Below are 21408 nucleotides of genomic sequence, written 5' to 3'. Positions count from 1 at the left end.
CAAATAAGCTACGAGAGCATTTTATCGAATATGTAATATCTATAGCGAAAACGTTGTTAAACTAGCAATTAATAATTCGCATTTATAAGTTTATACGGGACTTCCAAGTACTCACGCATTCACTTGTAGTCCCAGTTTCTGTTTGGGTCAGCACCGACACAAAAACCGTACGACTTACGGGTGTTTTTTCAGAATCGATTGCAAGAAATGCGATTCATGTATATGTGCTATGATTTGTAAATAATTTTCAACAAAGATGGTAAATATCAACTTCGTCCGAACTGTCGTGAGAATAATCGATAAGCTATCTATTGATCACGCGAGTTGGATCGGTATTATTAAGTACAAAAGATACACATTAGAGGTGACAGAGATTAAAAAAAAATTTTTGATATGTTATATGTATAAGGTGCAGGTTATTTTAAATGTTCTTTTATATTTTCATGTGCATTGCACAAAGATGTGAGCTCATGTTTAGTTTTGGTATATATACATGTGTATACATTTCAACACTCAGGGCACGCCGAGTTTTTGATCTCGATGTTAAGTTTTTCCTCAGTATCTTATTTGGATATTTCACCGTTTAATAAATATATAATAAATTACGGTATACTTCATAAACACATATTATGTAGCACATATCGTTCAGAAACGTTGGCGAGACTTTGGTAATAAACAAAATTATGTACTTGTTAATTATGTACTTGGTTAATTATATTGGTTAATTATATCGATCGCATTTTTTTTAACAAAATGAATGAAACATTTGCGTTTTTTTAAATCCACATATATTATTTATTTTGATACTTTTTGTTGGAGCATGTGCAGGAACGAGTGAATGACTGCGATGATCCCAACCTGCAAATGCATACATCCCAAAATTTAAAGTCATTAATATCCTTTTTGATATTTTTTGGTTTGGTACTTCTTTTCATATGCACTCGGCGTTTTTTTTTTGTAAAGACTTTTTGTTATGATTTCACTGCTTTTTGTGTAAATTATTTATGTACAAATCTTATTATATTATTCTTTTTCAACAAAGAAAATGTATGCATTTTTGGAATTTCGAGACCAGCTATATTTTTTATTTTGGAATTATTAATTAAAATCCCTTCTGTGCACTTAACACGCACAACGTTTGTATAATGTTCATCAGTTATGCTTTCACCATTGTGGAAAATTGCACTAATGATTTTATATATATCCGTGCCTAAATTATATTTAACTATTACCTAAAATGAAAATAATCGGTTCCGCGAGAGAAAATTTGACTGAAAGAAACGTGATTTGATTCTAGATCAATCGGTCCTTCAAGAAACTTCCTTCCGCATATAATGAGCAATAAAGAATAGAATGACGCTTACATAAGTAATGCGTAAGCGTCTAAAGCGAACGCAGAGATATATGGATAATGATATATGGTCCGTGCGTATACGTGTAATCTACAGCTGACATCGCGTGGCAATGCAAACGCAGCTTGATGGACAAACTCGCTTTGCTTGTGTACGTATATGTGAGATCTGAATCTGAAGTTATTAGCGAAAAAAAAGGACCTTTTTGCAGGTGAGATTTCGAGATCTCTGTACTTCCTGCACAAATCTCGATCGGGCTTGTTGCAAATTACGCGCGAGGTAGACATTGTATAAGAAAAATGTCGTCAGATTTTTTATTATAATTTCCATGCTTGAGATATTTGACTCGGAAAACCAATCGATCCTGAAATTCCGGAAAAGCTACCACGGTCGCTTTTGTTTCATATGTACTCGGCGTCGCGCCGCGACCGCGGTGCTTGATCCAAAACACTCAATGACACACAGCCCGGTACTTCGGAAACAATGTCTTCATTATTTACTGGAACACTGAGTCATATGGTTATTTTACTTGTTATTATAACAAATTAGTTGTACAATGCAATAAAAAAATATTTAATGCAAAAAGTCTTGGCGCGGTATATCTTGAAAAAAAAATAATTTGAATTTGGTATACGTGAATCTTGAAAAAAATAATTTGAGTTTGGGATTTCTAAAATTAACACAATATGTGTTGCGCGTGTACTTAGCATCATTTTTCTTTACCGTTTTGTTTAAAAAGGTAAGTTTTATATTTTTCTGTATTACATGACTTTTCCACGAAGATGATGCAAAAGATCAAAAGATGTTTATTCACAATGGCGTAATCAAAATAATGGTTAAGCATGAGGCCAATGAACAAAGAGATATGAGAGAAATATTAATATTGAAAGAAGTTTTAAACATAGCGAGATATACGTACAAACTTAGTAGCAGTCACGTCGTGAAACAATGGAACGTACTGAACCACGTACTGAAGCACGTTCTTATACTATTACTTATCGCAGCTCGTATATTATTGCTTATAACTGCTTATAACATGTACTCCTCTGTGTGTATCATGTTATGATTTTCGTTTCACAAACGTGGCTGACACAATATATTTTCCTGCACGTTGAACACACTTCAAATAATAAATCTAACCTCAATGCAACTTATTATTAAGCTTTTATTAGACTTATAAATAAACAGAACAGAAATAAGATAAGACGAAAACAAGGATCACGATGAATCGTTATATTGAGCTTTATGGTTGATGATATGTGTATATGAATATTTATTTATTTAGATATTTGCAGTTAGGAGAAACATTATATTATCAATTTATATTATTATTATTATTACTTTTATTATTTAATTTATATATATTATCAATTTTACTACAATATTACTAAAAGTACATCAAACATCATTGAATCAATATATAAAATATTGAATAAAATGTTCTTTAATAAAGTGTTTGTTTTGTTGCGCAAATAAGAATATTTTTTTATAGTAACGCAGGCAAAAGGACAATTAGGAATTATAACCATTTGATAACATACAAACAAGCATTCACTCTCGACGCGAGACTAATCGAATGTAATTCTTATTTTTGTCTTCTTATTGGTAACCGTACTTTGGTTTTAGGGTGATTCTGGTACATCTTTGGTGGCCAATAACACTCAATTCGGAATCGCCTCCTTCGATGTATCATGCGGATACCTAGGTCATCCTGATATATTTGCACGAGTAATTTCTTTCGTAGATTGGATCATAGAAAGTATGAAGAAGTAGGAAATTAAGGACTAAGGACCAATGACACTCGTAATGATGAGGATATCACGAAATTGGTTTTCGCAATTGATCGGTATGAGAAAACAAATTGATTTGACTTTTATCTGAATTTCATGGATTTAATTAGATGATAAGTAGTTTCGGCAACGAGATTTCTACAATTTCTAAAAAAAGAATACACTTTAATATATCTTTAGTAAATATAACTCCAATAAATACATTGTTGGATCTTAATTTTATATACTATAATTTTATATACTTTTATATATTTTACTTGCTCGATCTCTAATAAAGGAAAAGCACATGCTCATCATCAATGCCATGCTATAAGTACCATACCGAATGTATGTAATAATTCTGCATATATACAGATGTCATATTGCTCGAAAAATAAAAATTATAATTTCGTCTGTAAATATAACTATCTTATTTTATGTTTTGTTTAAAACCAGATAAAATTGTTAGAAAATATTTTGATTTCATTTCACCATAGTTGAAAATTCATCTTGCAATTTTTCCGTTAAATCGTCAGAAGTATCTGAAAAATTGTGCGAACCGCCAAACGGCGTATGTTTACACGCTTTCCGAAAGTGATATTTTATTTAGAAGAGAAGTTTGTATGTCTATTTAGACGTAGAGTGTGATGTAACAATTACGACGAAAGCAATACACATAATTGCAAAATCGGTCATGTTTTTTAACGTGAAATTACCACTGAATCCATGACATGTACTGAAAACGTCGTATAATTATGTGTAATATAATGTTGCTCCTAACTGCAAATATTTAAATAAATAAATATTCATATATACTTATCACTAACCTTAACATAAACCTCGAAATGACGATTCGTCGTCGTCCTTGTTTTCGTCTTATTTTATTTCTCTTCTGTTTATTTATATATCTAATAAAACCGTAATAACAAGTTGAAGTTAGATTTATTATTTGTCATGTTTTATAACGTTTTCTAAAAATTGCCACTGAACCCATGATATGTATTGAAAGACGTCGTATAATCATATAAAAAAAGTCACCAAGTACACGTGCAACATGCATTCTTTTAAATGCATGTTCTTTTTAAAATTCCCAAACTCAAATTATTTTTTTCAATATTCATGTATATCAAACTCAAATTTTTTTTTTTTTCAAAATATATATGTACGTAACATAAGTTTTTACAAGTAAAACTTATAACTATAATTAAATATTAAATATTTAAATATCAATATTAATATTAATATTAATATCATATATTAACGTCACATATTGGCGCGAGGCACTACTGTGTCTCTTGATAATATTATAATGTGTGTTTCCCAGAGTTTTTTATGTGAGTCGGAAGATGCAAAAATGGTTGAGGGCACGAAGGAAAGGCCGATATTTGTAAAAATTATTATGTTTTATTTACAAAAACGCACTGAGAATCGTCGGACTTGTTGCCGATGAACACCGATCTACTTCTCTAACAAAATTTACTATTGGCTATAATAAATTGGCTAATGATTACTCTCATGAATAATAAAATTACTCGTATGAATATTTATCACAGCCTGTAATAAATTTCTGTAAGGGTTTCAAATATTTCTATGTGAAATATTCTGGTAACGATTCCGAATATTCGAATTTCATTTCAGCTTGGAATAAAATGTAGCGACATTTTTGGACACTATCGTGTATATATTGTATGTTTGCGAATAATCTGTTTTTCTGTAGTTATTTGATATCCTGCAGTCGCATTATCGATCACGTAGTTTTATCAATCAGCGAATCTTACGTTGGCAGTCTTTGCATAATCAACGACTTCATTTTTAATCACATCGCGATACTCGAGGAAGGTGAATGTTAATAGTAAGTACACTTATTTATTTTGACAATTCTTTTATTTTACTGACACAGTTTATGTGACATTTTGAGACGTTGCGCTAATAATAGTATTGTTATATTTTTTTATGTTTTTAATCGTCATATAAACAATTTCTTTATATCTCTTATAAAAATTACTTTCTATTTTATCTTCAAATTGATGAAGTCTATTCATAAGATAATTTTACCACAAAAAGTATCTCGCAATAATATTTTTATAAAATATTTATAAAATATTATTTATAAAATAATATAAAAAAATGGGTCAGAAACATTTCTAAAATATTCGTCTAATGTTTCGCCTAATGCTCATCTATTGGGTGTAATTTTATTACCAATATTATTTAATGGTTTTTCCATTGATGATTGTTGTCTAGAACTTTTTTTCTTCTCCCACTTTTTCTAAATTATAAACATGATTGTTTTGTCACAATAAAGATTTTAATTTTTGTCTTAACTAATAGTGATTTACTGAATTCTTACAACATTTGATAAAAAGCGATCGGTCATTATCGCGTCAGTCAACAAGGAAGTCCGCCAAGTTCATATTAGCTCGAAACTATACATTTTCGAGGTGTGCCATTCTTTCGTACGACGTGCTACATATATCAGTGATATTAGTTACTGATCGAGAGTTTTATTGTCTGTGAATACCAAGTTCCTTCGTCTTGCTTAGAACTGCCACTAGAAAATCAACGATCTTTTCTCCAATAGGAATAATTTCTTCGGGCGGATGCAAGAAACCATATTTGCCACTATCGTCTATTTGGTAGCCTAAGACAAGTGGCTTCTGATACGTGCCCTTGATATAATCCAAAGTACTTCCAGTGGTTATATCTAGAAATAGATTCACCTTGTCAAAGTATTCAATATTTCACTCCACTCTTCGCGGTTAAAAGCTGGGCTATACATAGTCGAGATACAGCACACTGAGGAAAAATTGTATTAAAATTAAACAAATATTTGTTTGAATATTACTGTGAATACATTTATTCAAATTAAGCGACTAATTTCTAAAATGAAATACAGAGGTTCTCTGAATATAAACTTTCTTCTTGAATTTTAGAAAATGATTGCTTAATTTAAATAAATGTATTCACAGTCGTATTCGAACAAATATTTGTTTAATTTTAATACAATTTTAATACAATTTTTCTCAGTGCTTAGAAGAGTGTGATTCGATGTTTGAACGACCGTAGAGAACGCGACAGTAAAACAGCCTACGATGCTATTGGCTAAGAAAGATACGAGAAAGTGTTGACAAGTATTTCTGAAATAAAGAGAATTTTTTGAATACTTACTGTACGCATCGGCAATAGTTGAGATCCAATAGAAAGTGTTGTGTTTGTGTATGAGGACTTTGATTGCGTCAAAGATGATGTCATACTGAAATTATTAACGGATTATTAAGCATTGCGACACTGACTGAAATGAACAGTGACTAATTCGCGCCAACGAGGTGAGATATGATACATTGAAATTCATTTAATTCATTATCGGAATATTCTTCGTTCAAAAGATATACAATAAAAAAACAGACAGACAGTGTGCATCGTTTTGAACTTTCAAAATATCGGATGATTTATTAATTAGCGGTTATAAGTAAATAAAAGAGAGCTGCCCAGTCGTTAAATGAAAATATTTCGTATATATATCACGATAGATGACACGATATTAATCTGCACAATTAATCTTACGATGATTGTTCTGTTATATTGAAGAATATACAATATTTTCTTTCAACCTGATACAAATTCTGAAGAAAAATGCATCAACCACGTAGCCTATTTTCGGGATTCCTTACCTGATCACTTTCTAAATTCATATGATTATGAGTGTAGCCATAAGGTAATAGCAGAAACCGTGAATAGGTGGTGAACGAGAAGTATGCGAAGAATTTGTCTTTGATATGTTTGATGTAATCGGACATGGTACTCGTCTCCAATTCGGAAAACGCATTTTCTCCACTGTATGATTCGGTACATAGGTTTTTCTCACTACCTGAGAGTCAAATGAAGGTGTAATAATATTAAAAAATGTCGGACATCGATAAAAACCGAACATACGTAAATAAAAACTGAAACATAAAACTGTCACTGCGCACGTCGAGATATCTTGGCGTCGCCATTTTTTGGGCGATTTTTAACGATTCGAAGAAAACACATGGAAAATTTAGTCGAGCATGTCGCACGTGTGTGACATCTTTAGTGAAAATTATCAATTAACACGTTAAGTGCTACGCCGATTTTGTCGACTTTTCGTTCACGCGGCGCGTGAACATACAAGATATAAACAAGAGATAAGCCGAAACGCGCGCGATAACTTTGTTTTCAGGAACGTTTGCATATGAAAAATATGCTGGGATCGTACTTTCCGCCAAACCGTCATGAGAATAGAGTCATATGTTTCATTTTTATCAATTTTTAGTGGAATAAGCCTACTGGGGAAACAACTTAAAAAAAAAACGCATCAACGATAGTATCTCACGGGTGGTGGGAAAATCTATTGTCAAAATTCTAATGACGGTTTGACGGAAAGTATGATCCAAGCATATTTTTCATATGCAAACGCTCCTGAAAACAAAGCTGTCGTGCGCGTTTTATCCCCCAGTATTGGGTTAGACAAAAGCCACAATAAATTTACTTTCTATAAAGCATGTTGATCTATTGATTATTTTATAAAGTATTTGTTGTCCATAAAACTTGAAGTGACCGCTTTGGAAAAGTTATTTTTGCCATTTAAAAATCGACGTCGACGAGTATCGCGATCATCTGAAGATAATAGTTAGACAGTATAGATGTAAACAATAATGGCGGTGACTTCCAAGATTTAGAATGGTTCTATCGAAAAAAAGGCAACCAACCAAATACTATAATATTATGACAAAACTGTATTATTGTTTAAACTGTTTCAATAAAATCCTTTAATGAATGAATATCTTCTCATTTTTGTTCATCAATCAATTTAGAAAACTTCTAAATTTGGTGCTGTTGGTCTTTAAGGATCAACGCTGCCGAGATAAAAGTCCACTGCCAGTCCGCAGGGACCAGCGTAGCCTAACCTAAAAATCTAGTGTCGCTATTAGCGTAGCGCTTAACGTTAATTAATAATTCGCATTCACAAATTACATAGGACACCAAAATACTCACCGGTCCACTTGTAACCCCAGTTCCTGTTTAGGTCGGTGCTAAAGCAACTACCATATAACTTATGCTCATGACGATTCTTTTTCCACATTCGATTCTATAAAATAATTCGATTTACACACTTGACTAGGGGAGGAGAGGAGGCTATATAACTTATAAATAGAGCTGCCACTTATATAAATGATTTCCAAAGAGACTATCTAATACTGATTTCGATTCTCGCGAAAAGAACCGATGAGTTGTCCATTGATCACAAACAAGTAGCAATCTCCAGTAAAATTTTATCAATACGAATGACACATTGATGACATATAAATGACAGTGAGACAACAATTGCAGATTATGTTCCACCCTAAAACGTTTCGATATCAGGGAATATAACAATCTGTGTTGTCTCAAAGAGACAACGACGCGACGCTAATGATTATTTCGTACATTCTTTTTTCCTGGACTTAGGAACCTCCAGCTAAAAGCTGGATGATTTAAACACAAACTCGAAATTATCAGACAGCGCGCACTCACCGTGGTCTGTGTGTACACATATCCGTCCGGGTTGAACGAGGGGAAGATGTACCAGTCATAGTTCTCAGCCATGTTCCTGACATCCGCGTTTGTGCTGTTCAGCAATTGGTGCAGCAAGTACATGACAGCGGCCGGCGAGATCCACTCTCTGCCGTGAATACCACCCTCAATGAACACGCCGGGGTTGTTCGGCTTGTAGGATACTTTCACGCCTTTGATTCGCCAACCCTCGTGTGTCTGGCCGCCTATGATGGTCTGCACATTGTCGGGATACTGCTCGACCAAATCGTGCAGATTCTCATAGATCGCCGCAAGGGTGTGATAGCCGGTGAAGTCGAAGGAATGCGATAGGTTCTTGGGTGTCGACCTGTCGATTAGCTCCTGCACGTTGTCGATGTAGGTTTTGTAAGGTATGCCGTATTTGTGCAGCTTATTTAGAATATAGTCCAATAAATCTGGGGCTACCATAAGGTGGGCAGTATTATCTATGCTGCTCGGCGGTTTCCAGAAGGAGAAGTTGATCTGTGAAGGAACGTGTATCACACTCCACATTTATTTCGCACATGTGAGAAAGAAATTCGGCTGAGGAGAACGGAGCTTTCATTGTTGAGGCGACGTTTCAAGTACAGAAACATCTAGGTTTCAGAGCTCAGAATGATCGGAGTACCGTAGTTGTTCGTAACGATGTCGTTGGGATAAAAGTTGTATATTGAAGCGAATGTTACACGATATTAATAATACCGACAATAACCATCTATGATCTTTTGCACTCCGATATTTGCTATCGGGGTGACTACTTACTCCGTCGCTTTTGATACTGTGCAGGTATTCCAACTGTTCCTGCTGCAACGGTAAAAGCTCGAGCACCACGTATTTGTTGAAAGACATGTTGTAAGCGGTCGCCAGACCCACGAGGGTACACAGCGGTATTAACTTCCACATGGTAAATCTGTGCAAACGCAAAATGCGTTATCTTCCGATCTTGGAACGCGAGATCGCCTCTCGTTAATTATTGCCGGCGCGTAGAATCGCAACATCGTGAATATTTAAACCGGTCCAAGTGGTAATTGATTAACCGTGTGCTCTCAATTATTCGCCGAAATTCGCGCTAAGCTTCGAATTATTCCTCGTTCTTGTTTTTTCGTCCAATCATCGCGGGTTAATTGGCTTAACGAATATTTATGGCTTATACTTTTCTTTTTGTAAAATGAAAGCACTATGATTATTATCATTGCCGTTTCGTCCAATGCTTTTAATTTCGTGATCGTGGATCTGGATATTCGATTTCCTGAGGAATTCGTGAATTTTTACGAGAATCGTTCATACACTGAGAAAAAATTGTATTAAAATTAAACAAATCTTTGTTCGAATACGACTGTGAATAAATTTATTCAAATTAAGCGACTAATTTCTAAAATGAAATACAGAGGTTCTCTCTCTCTCTCTCTCTCTCTCTCTCTCTCTCTCTCTCTCTGAATGTAAACTTTTTTCTTGAATTTTAGAAAATAATTGCTTAATTTAAATAAATGTATTCACAGTCGTATTCGAACAAAGATTTGTTTAATTTTAATACAACTTTTTCTCAGTGTACACGTTTAAGTCTACGATACTCACTCGAATGATGATTCAGATTCAAATGTCGAGTGTCCCTTATTCCAACTTCGAAGGGTGTATTCTAGAAATGTGTATCCCGAGGAACTATCTTTCGGCTTTATATACTCGCCCTTTTCCCCAACGTCACCGTGCACTTTAGATATATGTAAGTTGAAATGGTATCAAAGGATGAAATAATTTGACGGGAGTGATGTCACCAGAACTCGTCATAGAACTGTCAGCGCATTCTGGTTCCGAACAGGTATGTGATAAAAACATGTTTTTTAGTAAACTGTTGTAAATGCTTCGATACTCTGCTGTTTATTGCTAATAAGGATTTTGGGGCTGTTTAGTTAAATAAATGTCAATCCCTTATGGAAATCAATATAGATTTTTATTAATATAGAAATAATGTCAACGTTTAAATTTGTAAAAATATTATACATGATAAAAATTCATTTCCGTCGTTTTCGTTTTTATTATTCGCTGTTTACCAAATTAATTGTTTAACCATACCAGGTTAATTGTTTTGTAGGAACGGATATAAAAAAGTTGACGAGCGCACAGAGGAAACAGGAATCTTGAAAGAACGTATGCAATGTTATATAGAAATCGATATATTAAAATTTACTAATTACAAAACCAAATAGAAAATTAAAATTTTATCAAAAAAGAGAATACGTCACACGTCACATGGATAAACGATACAACTCGAGAAATATACTTCGTTGCAGAACAATCAAACAAATAATGACAACTGAATAAAGTCAATTATAAATTAATGATTGCGGATTGGCACGATACTTTGTCCCCTAATTTTTCTCATTATCCAGTCGTAATTGTTGAAAATACAAGCGTGTCGTTTCTCCAATGCAAAGTATAACCTTCTTAAGTTGTAGACAAGCTGTAGTAATTAAAAATCACACATTTTTTAAAGGTGCCACTTTCTCATGCAACGTGCTACCTGGTGGTATTATTCACTAATCGCGGGGCTTAAACTTCGTTGACAAAACGGCACGCTATCACCTCCTTCATCATGGCTACGACGGAGTCCATGGTCTCCTCCCCAGTCGGAATAATTTGCTCAGGAGGTAGCAGGAAGCCATGTTTACCTTGGTCGCGTAATTCGTAGGTGTATGAATAACGCACCTTGTGAATACCCTTCATATAATCTATAGTACTTCCGGTGGCTACGTCTGAAAAGAAGTTTCACATCATGTTTGTAACGGTTCAGCACTTCATTGCAGCGATTACAAATTGCAGAGAATTAAATTTGACTGAATAAAATCATGCAAAAAGAACGTTAAATATGACAAATAAATCTGGATAGAAATTGATAGAAATTACGAATACTTACAAATCGTTTCGGCAATATTTCCAACTCTGTATTTAGTCCCATATCTCTTTGTGAGGGCTTCCGTTGCCTTCATGGCGACATTGTACTGAAATTGTTAGCAACATGTTAAAGATTGCGACAATAACTAAGCACCAATACTGTAAAATACACCACACTCGAATCAGCTTCATCGATCAAAAGTCGTTGACTTTTCAAATCGGATAAGAACACGTTTAATATTCCTGCTACTAGATTCAAATTCTAACTCATCTAATGTCTAACAACTCTATTTTTAATTAACCTTCTTTTATACTGGTTGTTTAATCTCAGAATCTTTGCAAATATTTTCACTAACGTAATATTCTTTTAATTAAAAAAAGATATATATTAAGATATATGGCAAAAAAAATATATTGTTTTGGAACGACTTCCACCGTCGAGAGGTCGGACGATTTATCACATGGTTTGATAAATTTGCAAAAGAAACAGAGAAAGCAGCGTTTGTCATACGAACCAGTTTCATGACGTGCTACTTTTTTTTACTGTTTTAAGAACATATTTTTTTCGAATTTATCGCACTCCGGAAAAGGAATGCATTGACAATGTAACCCATTTATGGGGACCTTTACCTGTTCTTTATAGTTTTCTAAATGGTCCTTAGTGTGACCGTAAGGGAACATTAGTAGCTGTGAGAAGCTGTGGAACGAAAGATAAACGGCTATTTTTTTTGCTTCTGCAATGGGTTTGATAAACTCGGACATGCTCTTTGTCTCCACCTCGGAGAACGGCTTGTTTCCAGCGTATGTCTCCATACAAGGAAGGTCACTGGCGCCTCCCTCTGAAAATCAAATCAAAGCAAGGTAATGTTAATAAAAGGTCAGGTATTAATAAAAATTAGTTAATAGAAATGAAAACAAAATATCGTCGCTGTGCGCCGTGATTTTTGAATGATATTCAAAGATAAGCTATGAGAGAATTTTGTCGAATGTGTAATATCTAGTAGCAAAAATGTTGTTTAATTAGCAATTAAGAATTTGCATTCATGGCTTATATACAGGACTTCCAAGTCCACTCACTCATCCACTTGTAGTCCCAGTTCCTGTTTGGATCAGCGCCGTAACAAAATAAGCCGTACGGCTTACGGGTCTTTCTCCATATTCGATTCTGCAAGAAATACGACTTATGCACATGTGCTACAATTTGTAAATAATTTCCAACGAAGACGGTGAATATCTATTTCGTTCGAACTGTCGCAAGAATAATCGATAAGCTATCTACCGATTACGCGAATCGGATCGTTATTATTAAACATGAAGAGTACACATCAAAGGTGATAGAGATTACAAGATTACGAAAACATTTTTCGGTCTTATATATATATATATAAAAAAATATATATATATATATATATATATATTAGAGATGTGAGAATCAAGAATTTTTATGTCGAATCAAATCGAATCGAATTTCACTTTTTAAATTCGAATTCGAATCGAATCGAATGAAATCGAATCGAATCATTAAAAAATGTAACATGACTATTAAACATGCAAATACTAATGGAAGATTTTAATATGAAAGGAAAATATTGATATTGTAATATCATCTTAAAGTAAGACATATATTTAAATATTTAGAGTAATTTATAATTAAGTTATTAATTATAAATTAAAAGTTAAGTTAATTACAAGTTAAGAGTTCAAATATACAGATGGCTCGTTTTATAGCTGATGCGCGCAAACGTTAATGTATTTAATTCGTATTCGGATCTTCGCGATTCGAAATTTTCGAATTATTTGAATTCGAATCATAGGGATTTAGATTTGAATTTGAATAGTTCGCACATCTCAAACGTTTTCTCAAACGCAAAGAAGCTTTCGAACGTTTGAGAAAACCACGTTTACGCTTTGTGATAAATATATATCTAATCCTAGAGCCATTTGTTTTTCGTTTCCCGATCTACGATCCTTATAATTCTTTCTTTCCTTTTCCCTTTACTCGCCGTTCATCGGAAACCCGCCTTCAGCTTTGACTTTATACGCCCTCGCTTACACACACACACATATATATATATATATATATAGGGTGCCCGAGAGTTTTTGCAAAATGACACTTGACTTTTCTTTTCAGCTTGATCTGATTAATTTTCACAATTTTTCATTTCCAAAAAATCTCAGACACCTTATATATATATATGGAATGCGATAACACGTGCTCAAAGAGACAACGACGCCAGTGATTATCTCGAGCAACATTCTTTTTTCCTGGATTTAGAAATCTTTAGCTAAAAGCTGGATGATTTAAACACGATTGCGACATTATCGAACAGCGCGCACTCACCGTCGTGTGCGTGTACACATATCCGTCCGGGTTGAACGAGGGGAAGATGTACCAGTCGTAGCTCTCGGCTATGTTTCTGACGTCCACGTCTTTGCTGGTCAGCAATTGGTGCAGTATATACATGACAGTGGCCGGCGAGATCCACTCTCTGGCGTGAATGCCACCCTCGATGAACACGGCGGTATTATTCGGCTTGAAGGACACTTTCACGCCCTTGATTTGCCTACCCTCGTATGTTTTGCCACCTATGATGGTCTGCACTTTGTTGGGATACTGCTTGGCCAAGTCGTCCAAGTTCTCATAGATTTCGTCGAGAGTGTGATAGCTGGTGAAGTCGAAGGAAAGCGTTCGGCTTTGAGTCGACGTTGTCCTGTCGATTAGCTCCTGTACGTTCTCGATGTGGACGTTATAGGGTATATCGAAATTCTTCATCATCTCGTAGAATTCAGGTAGTTTGTGCGGAGCTACCATCAGGTCCGCGGGTGCATTCACGTAGCTCGGCGATCTCCAGAAGGAGAACTGCGAAGGGACGTTGCATTTCATTTTTCTTTCGCATACATTTAGAAGGGGGTTCATATAGGAAGAAGCATGTCTCGAGATTAATAAAACATGGAAATTTCAGGACTCAGAAATTGGATTTAGGTCCAGAAACACACGATGTTCTGGACATGAAAAGAATAAAGGGCTTCAGGCTTTAGAAACATCGAGCCGAAGAGTCGACTCGGCGATATGAAGAAGTATGAGAGGTTGTTCGTAACAACGCGACGTTAAAAATTGAAACTTTCACATGTACACTCGAGAAAATATTTTATTGTTGATTTACTGAAATCGCTGCTCAGTATTTGCACTCACCACATCGACGGACTCTTCAAGGTGGCGCAATACTTCCAGATGCTCCTCCGTGATCGGCACGAGCCTGAAGACCTTGTAATTGTAGAAGGTAGCCTTCTCGGCGGCCGCCAGCCCCAAGAACGCGCATAGCAGTATTGTCTTCCACATAGTGATCCTGTGCAAACGCAAAGTGCCATTATCCTTCGATGTCCTAACGCGCAAGATTTATTCTCGTTCATTCGTTAATCAAGCAGAATTGTCGCGAATATGTAAAAGCCCTTGGGACAACTGATTAACCCTACGATTTCGATCAACTAATTGTTAAAAATGTTGGCGGAATTTATCGGGCATTGTGACATATATCAATTAATACAAATTAAAAAAATATATATATAAATTTGTGTCGTTGCGCGCGCATTATGAATTTTGACGGCATTCGAGGAGAATCTATGAGAACGTTTTGTGAATGTTGTGTGATATACCTGTGGTGAAAATTTCGTTTTATCTGTTGTTAATGAATTACCTTCTCGTTATTATTCTGATCCATCATTAATAATTAAAATATTATTAAAATATTAATAATTAAAAATTAAATCATTGTCTGTTACTAACAAATCTCCGAATTGTCTCTCGCGGTTCAGCAATTATCACTTGATCACCACCGTTCAGTTGAACGAGGGAATATTGTTGACTTACCCTTTTGCGAAACAGGAGCACTTTAATCGTCACCACTGTTTCGTTCAATGTATTTAAGCGCATCGGTGCGCACGGCACCAACGATCTGCACGCATCCGACAGGTTAATTGAGAAAAATCACTCATCGTGATCGATCAAGCGGAGAACGATCGCCTCGGATTTATTGTCTATCTATTATTAGTTCCGAAAGAATCGCGTTATCACGCCGATTGATTTCATACACTCGGCTTATCGGTGAAACGATACCAATTCAATCTGGGTTTCCCGAGCTGATAAGTATCATAAATATTATCGAAGATATTTCGTGGATATTCCGAGTGTCACTATACTCGCGCGAAGTATTTTCAATAATAAAACGTGTTTCCCTGTATGTCTTTTACGCAAGTCGGAAGATACAGAAGTGGTTGGGGGTACGAAGGAGAGGCCGACGTTCGTAAAAACTGTTATGTTTTATTTACAAAAATGTACTAGTAGAGAGTCGTCAGATTTGTTATCAACGAGTGCCGATCTATTTTCCTAACAGAAATTTACTACTAGCTATAATAAATTGACTAGTAATAATGATTCATATAAGTAATGAAATTACTTATTATCACTGACCAATTTATCACGGCCAGTAATAAATTTCCGTAAGAGTTGCAAATATTTTCATGTGAAATATTCTGGTGACGATTCCGAATATCCGAATTTCAACTTCGGCTTGGAATAAAAAGTAGCGACATTTCGAAATATTATCGTGCATATATCGTATCTTTGCGAATAATCTGTTTTCCTGTAATTATTTGATATCCTGAAGACGCATTATCGATCACGTAGTTTTATCAATCAGCGAATCTCACGTTGGCAGTCTTTGCACAATCAACGACTTCATTTTTAATTACATCGCAACACTCGAGAAAGGCGGATGTTGACAGTAAGTAAATTTATCCATCATGCCAATTTTTTCATTTCACCGACACAGTTTATGTGACTTTCTGTGACATCCCGCTAGCAGTATTGTTACATTTTTTTTGTTTCTAATCGTCATATGAACAATTCCTTTATATCTCTCACAAAGATCATTCTGTCTTTTATCTTCAAGTCGAAAGTTGCTGAGGTCTATTCATAAATTAATTTTATCAAAAAAAAATATATCACCCAATAATATTTTTGTAAAATATTTATAAAGTATTATTTATAAAATGATATAAAATGATATAAAATGATATAAAATGATATAAAAATGAACGAAAAATCGAAATTTTTGAAATATTCATCTAATATTTCTTGCTTATCTATTGAGTATAATTTTATTATCAATTAATCAATATTATTTAATGATTTTTTCACCGATGATTGTTTATTGTCTATATAGAACTTCTTTCTTTTCTCAGTTTTTTTTAATTATAAACCTGATCGTCTTATCACAATAGAGATTTTAATTTTTGTCCTGACTGATAATGATTTACTGAGTTCTTACATTTTTGATAAAAAACGGCATTTGATAAAAAACGATCATCCATCGTCGCGTGAGTCAACAAAGAAATTCGCCGAGTACATTCGCGAGTAACTCGTCTATTTTCGATAGCCTCTTGCTGATATTTCATTCATTGTCAGTGTTTTACAAGGTCTCATCGAAAGTTGAATCACTCCTGATAGAATTTTTCGTTCGTGTTTCAATATTAGCATAATTAAAAATTGCGAAATATTTATAATTCCGATATATCGAATATTTTTTTTAGAAATAAACTTTCCATAAAAAAAATATACATAACTTTCCAACAGTTTTACAGAAAATTCGCAGAAAAGAACAAAGGAATAACGTTCTCAAGTAGAGAATCGACAGGATAATTTTGTGTCGAGAAGTTCGCCGCTAAATTTCCTGAAGACAAACTCGCGCATCTTCACGACGAAGATCTTAAGTTCGTGGTACTCACCCGAATGACAATCCAAACATCGGGTGTCACTGGCTCCGTCTATGTAGTGTGCATTTGTGGACCACGAAGAAGCTTTATATTAGATGCGTGAATTAACTCGGTCCATCTGGCGGTCAATTGCTGTACTATGTAATTTTTTAACCTCTAATGTCTGCAAAAGGCTTTATTTTTTAGTTTTTATATCTGACAATAATATTCAGTTGATAAACATTTGGGTTTGTAACAATAACATCGTGTTTATCTGATTCGAAAATGTCGAAATTCGAGCCAAAAAAGTATAATTTCCGGGAAGTTCTCATTTTCTGTTTTCATTTGAAGAAAACAGCCGCTGAAGCTCATCGAAGGCTCGTAGAAGCTTATGGTGAAAGTGCTCCCACTGATAAATCATGCAGAGAATAGCTTCGACATATCAAAAGTGATGATTTCAGTGTCGATGACAAACCTCGTCCAGGTCAGCCGAAGAAGTTCGAGGACGAGGAATTGCAGGCGCTAATCGATGAAGATCCATGTAAATCGCAACATGAGTTCGCGCAAGTATTGAATGTTGATCGATCAACAATTTCTGTGCGTTTGGCAACCATGGGAAAGATTTACAAAGGAGGAAGATGGATGCCATACGGAAGAACTGAAAGAAAGAGACATCGAGAGGCGAAAAGCCATGTCTGAAATCTTGCTTACCAGGCAAAAAAGAAAAGATTTTTTGCATCGTATTGGAGACGAGAAGTGCATATATTTCGATAATCCCAAACGAAGGAAATCTATTAGCGACCCAGGAAAACCATCCACATCGACACCAAAGCGGAATATTCACGGCAAGAAAGTAATACTCTGTATATGGTGGGACCAGAAGGGTGTAGTGTATCATGAACTATTAAAGCAGAGCCAAACCATCACTGCCGAACTTTACCAACAACAATCGATCCGTATAAACGCATTGAAGAATAAGCGGCCGGAATATGCAAAGAGACACGACAAAGTGATCTTCCAGCACCATAACGCTCGGCCACATGTTGGAAAGATTGTGAAGGCCATCTTGGAAGCACTTGGCTGGGACGTTTTATTTCACCCGCCGTATTCACCAGACATTGTTCCATCCGATTATCACTTGTTCAGATCGATGGCACACGGGCTTTCGGACCAGCACTTTAACAATTATGAAGAAATAGAGAAATGGCTCAATGAATGGATCGCTTTGAAAGACGAGTCGTTTTTCCGTCACGGAATGCAACAACTGCCAGACAGATGGAAAAAAATAATAGCAAGCGGATAGTAAATACTTTGATTAGCGTACTTTTTCATATTTTTGCATAAGTCTAAAGTCTTTTGGAAGAAAAAACGGACCGAATTAATTCACACACCTAATATAAGCGTCGTTTTTCCGACGTCACAATGCACGTACGTGAGATATGTACAAATTAAAGAGATCATGGGATGATAATCGAACATAATGAATCACGAGACTCGCCATGGTCGTAAAGACTTAGATTCCTCATTTATCTTGATAAGATGTAGGTCTTATCTTTGTTAAACACACACGGACGCACACACAGGAACGTACACCATACATACCATACCATACATACACAGTCTGTCCCAGATACGATGAGACTGGTTTTATCAAAGTTCTTAGCGCAGCGATATCTATGAGTGAATGATGGTAGGTGAATGTTCTACCCTTCATCTACTTAACCTCAAAATTTGAGCGAATTCGGTTGATATTTCACTGTGGTTTGACATTTTATGTAAAGTCACTTTGTGTACGTCGGTCGAAAAACCAACTTTTAAATTGGGTAAAAGTGGTGCAGAAACGTACGAAACGCTAAAAAATGTGTACGGGGATGAATGCATGTCCCGTGCACAGGTTTTCCGTTGGTTTGGCCGATTCCGTGACGATCGTGAGGACCTTGCAGACGATGACCGAGCACCGCCGCCAAAAACCACTCGCAATGAAGAAAACATCGAGAAAGTCAAAGAAATTCTTCGAAGCGACCGCTGTGTGTCTGCGAGACTCATCGAAGAGGAAACTGAGATACCGAAAAGCACAGTCTATCGAATTTTGACCGAAGATTTGGGCAAACGGAAGGTTGCACGATAATATACCATCGCACAAAGCCATCATGGTACGTGAATTCTTGACCAAAAAAGGCATCATTGTTATCGATCATCCATCGTATTCACCTGATTTGGCTCTGTGCGACTTCTGGCTATTTCCCAAACTGAAATTGCCGATGAAAGGAAATCGTTTCGATACCATCCCGGTCATCCAAAAGACTTCGACCGCCATACTAAAGGCCATTCCAGCCGATGAGTATAAAAAATGTTTCGAAAAATTTGTTGAACGTTTCCAGCGCTGTATTGACTCAGAAGGAGACTATTTTGAATAAACAAGAGTAAAAAATCAAAATAATGAACGCTTTGTATTTTTTTTAGACCAGTCTCATTGGATCTGGGACAGACTGTGTACTATCATACATTCGGTAAGAATTACCGAAGGACTCACAATTAATTTTGTTAACAGCGTGGAGGCAAGTTACAGCAAGTTGTACAAACTAAGAAAACTTTTGAATGCTTAGTAAATAATAATAACGAATATTCTCTCGTCTGTTACGGTAATGAGCAATTTTGTTCTTATACATTCACTTTGTTTCTATCATTTTTATTCTAGTTCAAAAAGAGTACAATTGTATCACTTTAATTCTATTAGAGATCCTAACAGAAATTTATTACTGGTTGTAATAAATTGGCCGGTGATAATAAATAATTTTATTATTCATACGAATAATTTTATTACTCGTACAAGCAATAAAATTACTTATTATCATTGGCCAATTTATTACAGCCAGTAATAAATGTTAATGAGGGGACTGCAAGCATATCTCTTTAGATGCTCTTGGATCTTTTCTTCGGAGAAACGCTATTAAGAAATGCTTTTAACGCAAACGCTACAAAAACTGTTCATAAAACCAATAGGGGACTGCGATAGGAAATAGCGATAGCATAGTATTAACGTTACTACGTTATGCTGTTGTATCATCTCAACATCCAGTTTCAGCGTTCTGAAGCTATTTACTTACTTCCATCGAATTGTTTATTACATGCGTAAATAGTAAAATAAACGTACATGTGACGTAGGTATGATTAAAATGCAGTGGCATGCAGTGATGTGCACTTCACAGTGTTTCGAACGTTCACTAAGTTTACAAACGTTAACGCTATCAATGCGCTATCTTGGAAGGAATAGCGTTTTATCATGTAATTATGGTGTACGCTATGATTAAGACGATCAGAGCGTTCGATAACGCTATCATCTAGTTGCGTAAGTAGTTTGCAGTGTTAGACAGCGTTAATAGCGTTTCCTCGAACGTATTCCCTCTATCGAACATATTTTTTAGACCAAATCAATTTTTTAGACGCGATTAATCATATAATTCTCATCAGCGATAACATCACAATATTCATCAAAGAATCAAGGACGCTCTACAGATTGTGCGGATTGTGCCGGAGGCGAAATGACCTGTTTTACATTTTACGTTTGTTACGATGTTATTTATTAACAATGCTTTATAAGATCTTACTCGTGTCGTGCATGCACGAACACGTCTACAATCTGTAGTAACATGACTAAAAGTTTATATGAACTTTTTTGTCGGTTACGTTACGCTATATGTACATATATGTATGTATTGTATATATATATATATATATATGATATATAATATATATATAAATATAAATATTATATATAAATATAAATAAATATATATATATGTATGAATCGTTAATCGATAAAATCATCAATGGGTAAAAAATATTAATGAAAAAGAAAAACTGCGTGGCAATTCGTAATGATTAGTTTCAAGTTGACGATATATGAGACATCCGATGCCGCAACAATTGCAGTAAAGAATTTAGAAGAAATGTAACTATCCTTATTATCTATTCTTATCTATCAAATTAAAGTATAATAAAAAGTTAATATTATTATTTCTTGATTCATGCTAGAACCAATTACTGTGCAAATCCATAAATAATGGCACACA

General features: G+C 34.9%; 2 protein-coding genes across 3 annotated transcripts; both read right to left on the bottom strand.

Moving 5' to 3' along the window:
- Positions 1-5255: 5255 nt before the first annotated feature.
- LOC105184359 (zinc carboxypeptidase) lies at positions 5256-10370 on the bottom strand. The gene is made up of 7 exons (XM_011143085.2): positions 10271-10370; positions 9458-9605; positions 8657-9178; positions 8138-8231; positions 6793-6989; positions 6290-6374; positions 5256-5825 (listed from the first exon to the last, which is right to left on the bottom strand). Exons 2-7 carry the CDS (start codon positions 9596-9598, stop codon positions 5626-5628), a joined length of 1239 nt encoding a protein of 412 aa, XP_011141387.1. The 5' UTR covers positions 9599-9605; positions 10271-10370; the 3' UTR covers positions 5256-5625.
- A 538-nt stretch (positions 10371-10908) lies between these two features.
- Positions 10909-17406, bottom strand: LOC105184355 (zinc carboxypeptidase). Of its 2 annotated transcripts, none has more exons than XM_011143080.3 (7): positions 17369-17406; positions 14778-14931; positions 13926-14444; positions 12662-12749; positions 12215-12423; positions 11607-11691; positions 10909-11445 (listed from the first exon to the last, which is right to left on the bottom strand). In XM_011143080.3, the coding sequence occupies exons 1-7, from the start codon at positions 17386-17388 to the stop codon at positions 11243-11245; spliced, it is 1278 nt and encodes a 425-aa protein (XP_011141382.1). In that variant the 5' UTR covers positions 17389-17406; the 3' UTR covers positions 10909-11242. The 2 variants fall into 2 exon arrangements, with proteins under 2 accessions (XP_011141382.1, XP_011141383.1); XM_011143081.3 differs by lacking the exon at positions 17369-17406 and adding an exon at positions 15453-15619 and having other exon boundaries at positions 10910-11445.
- Positions 17407-21408: the final 4002 nt, after the last annotated feature.

This window comes from Harpegnathos saltator, unplaced genomic scaffold, assembly GCF_003227715.2.
Source record: "Harpegnathos saltator strain DR-91 unplaced genomic scaffold, Hsal_v8.6 scaffold425, whole genome shotgun sequence".
Taxonomy (NCBI): Eukaryota; Metazoa; Arthropoda; class Insecta; order Hymenoptera; family Formicidae; genus Harpegnathos; species Harpegnathos saltator.
Note: the sequence above shows the minus strand (reverse complement) of the source record. Positions and strands in the feature narration are given on the sequence as shown.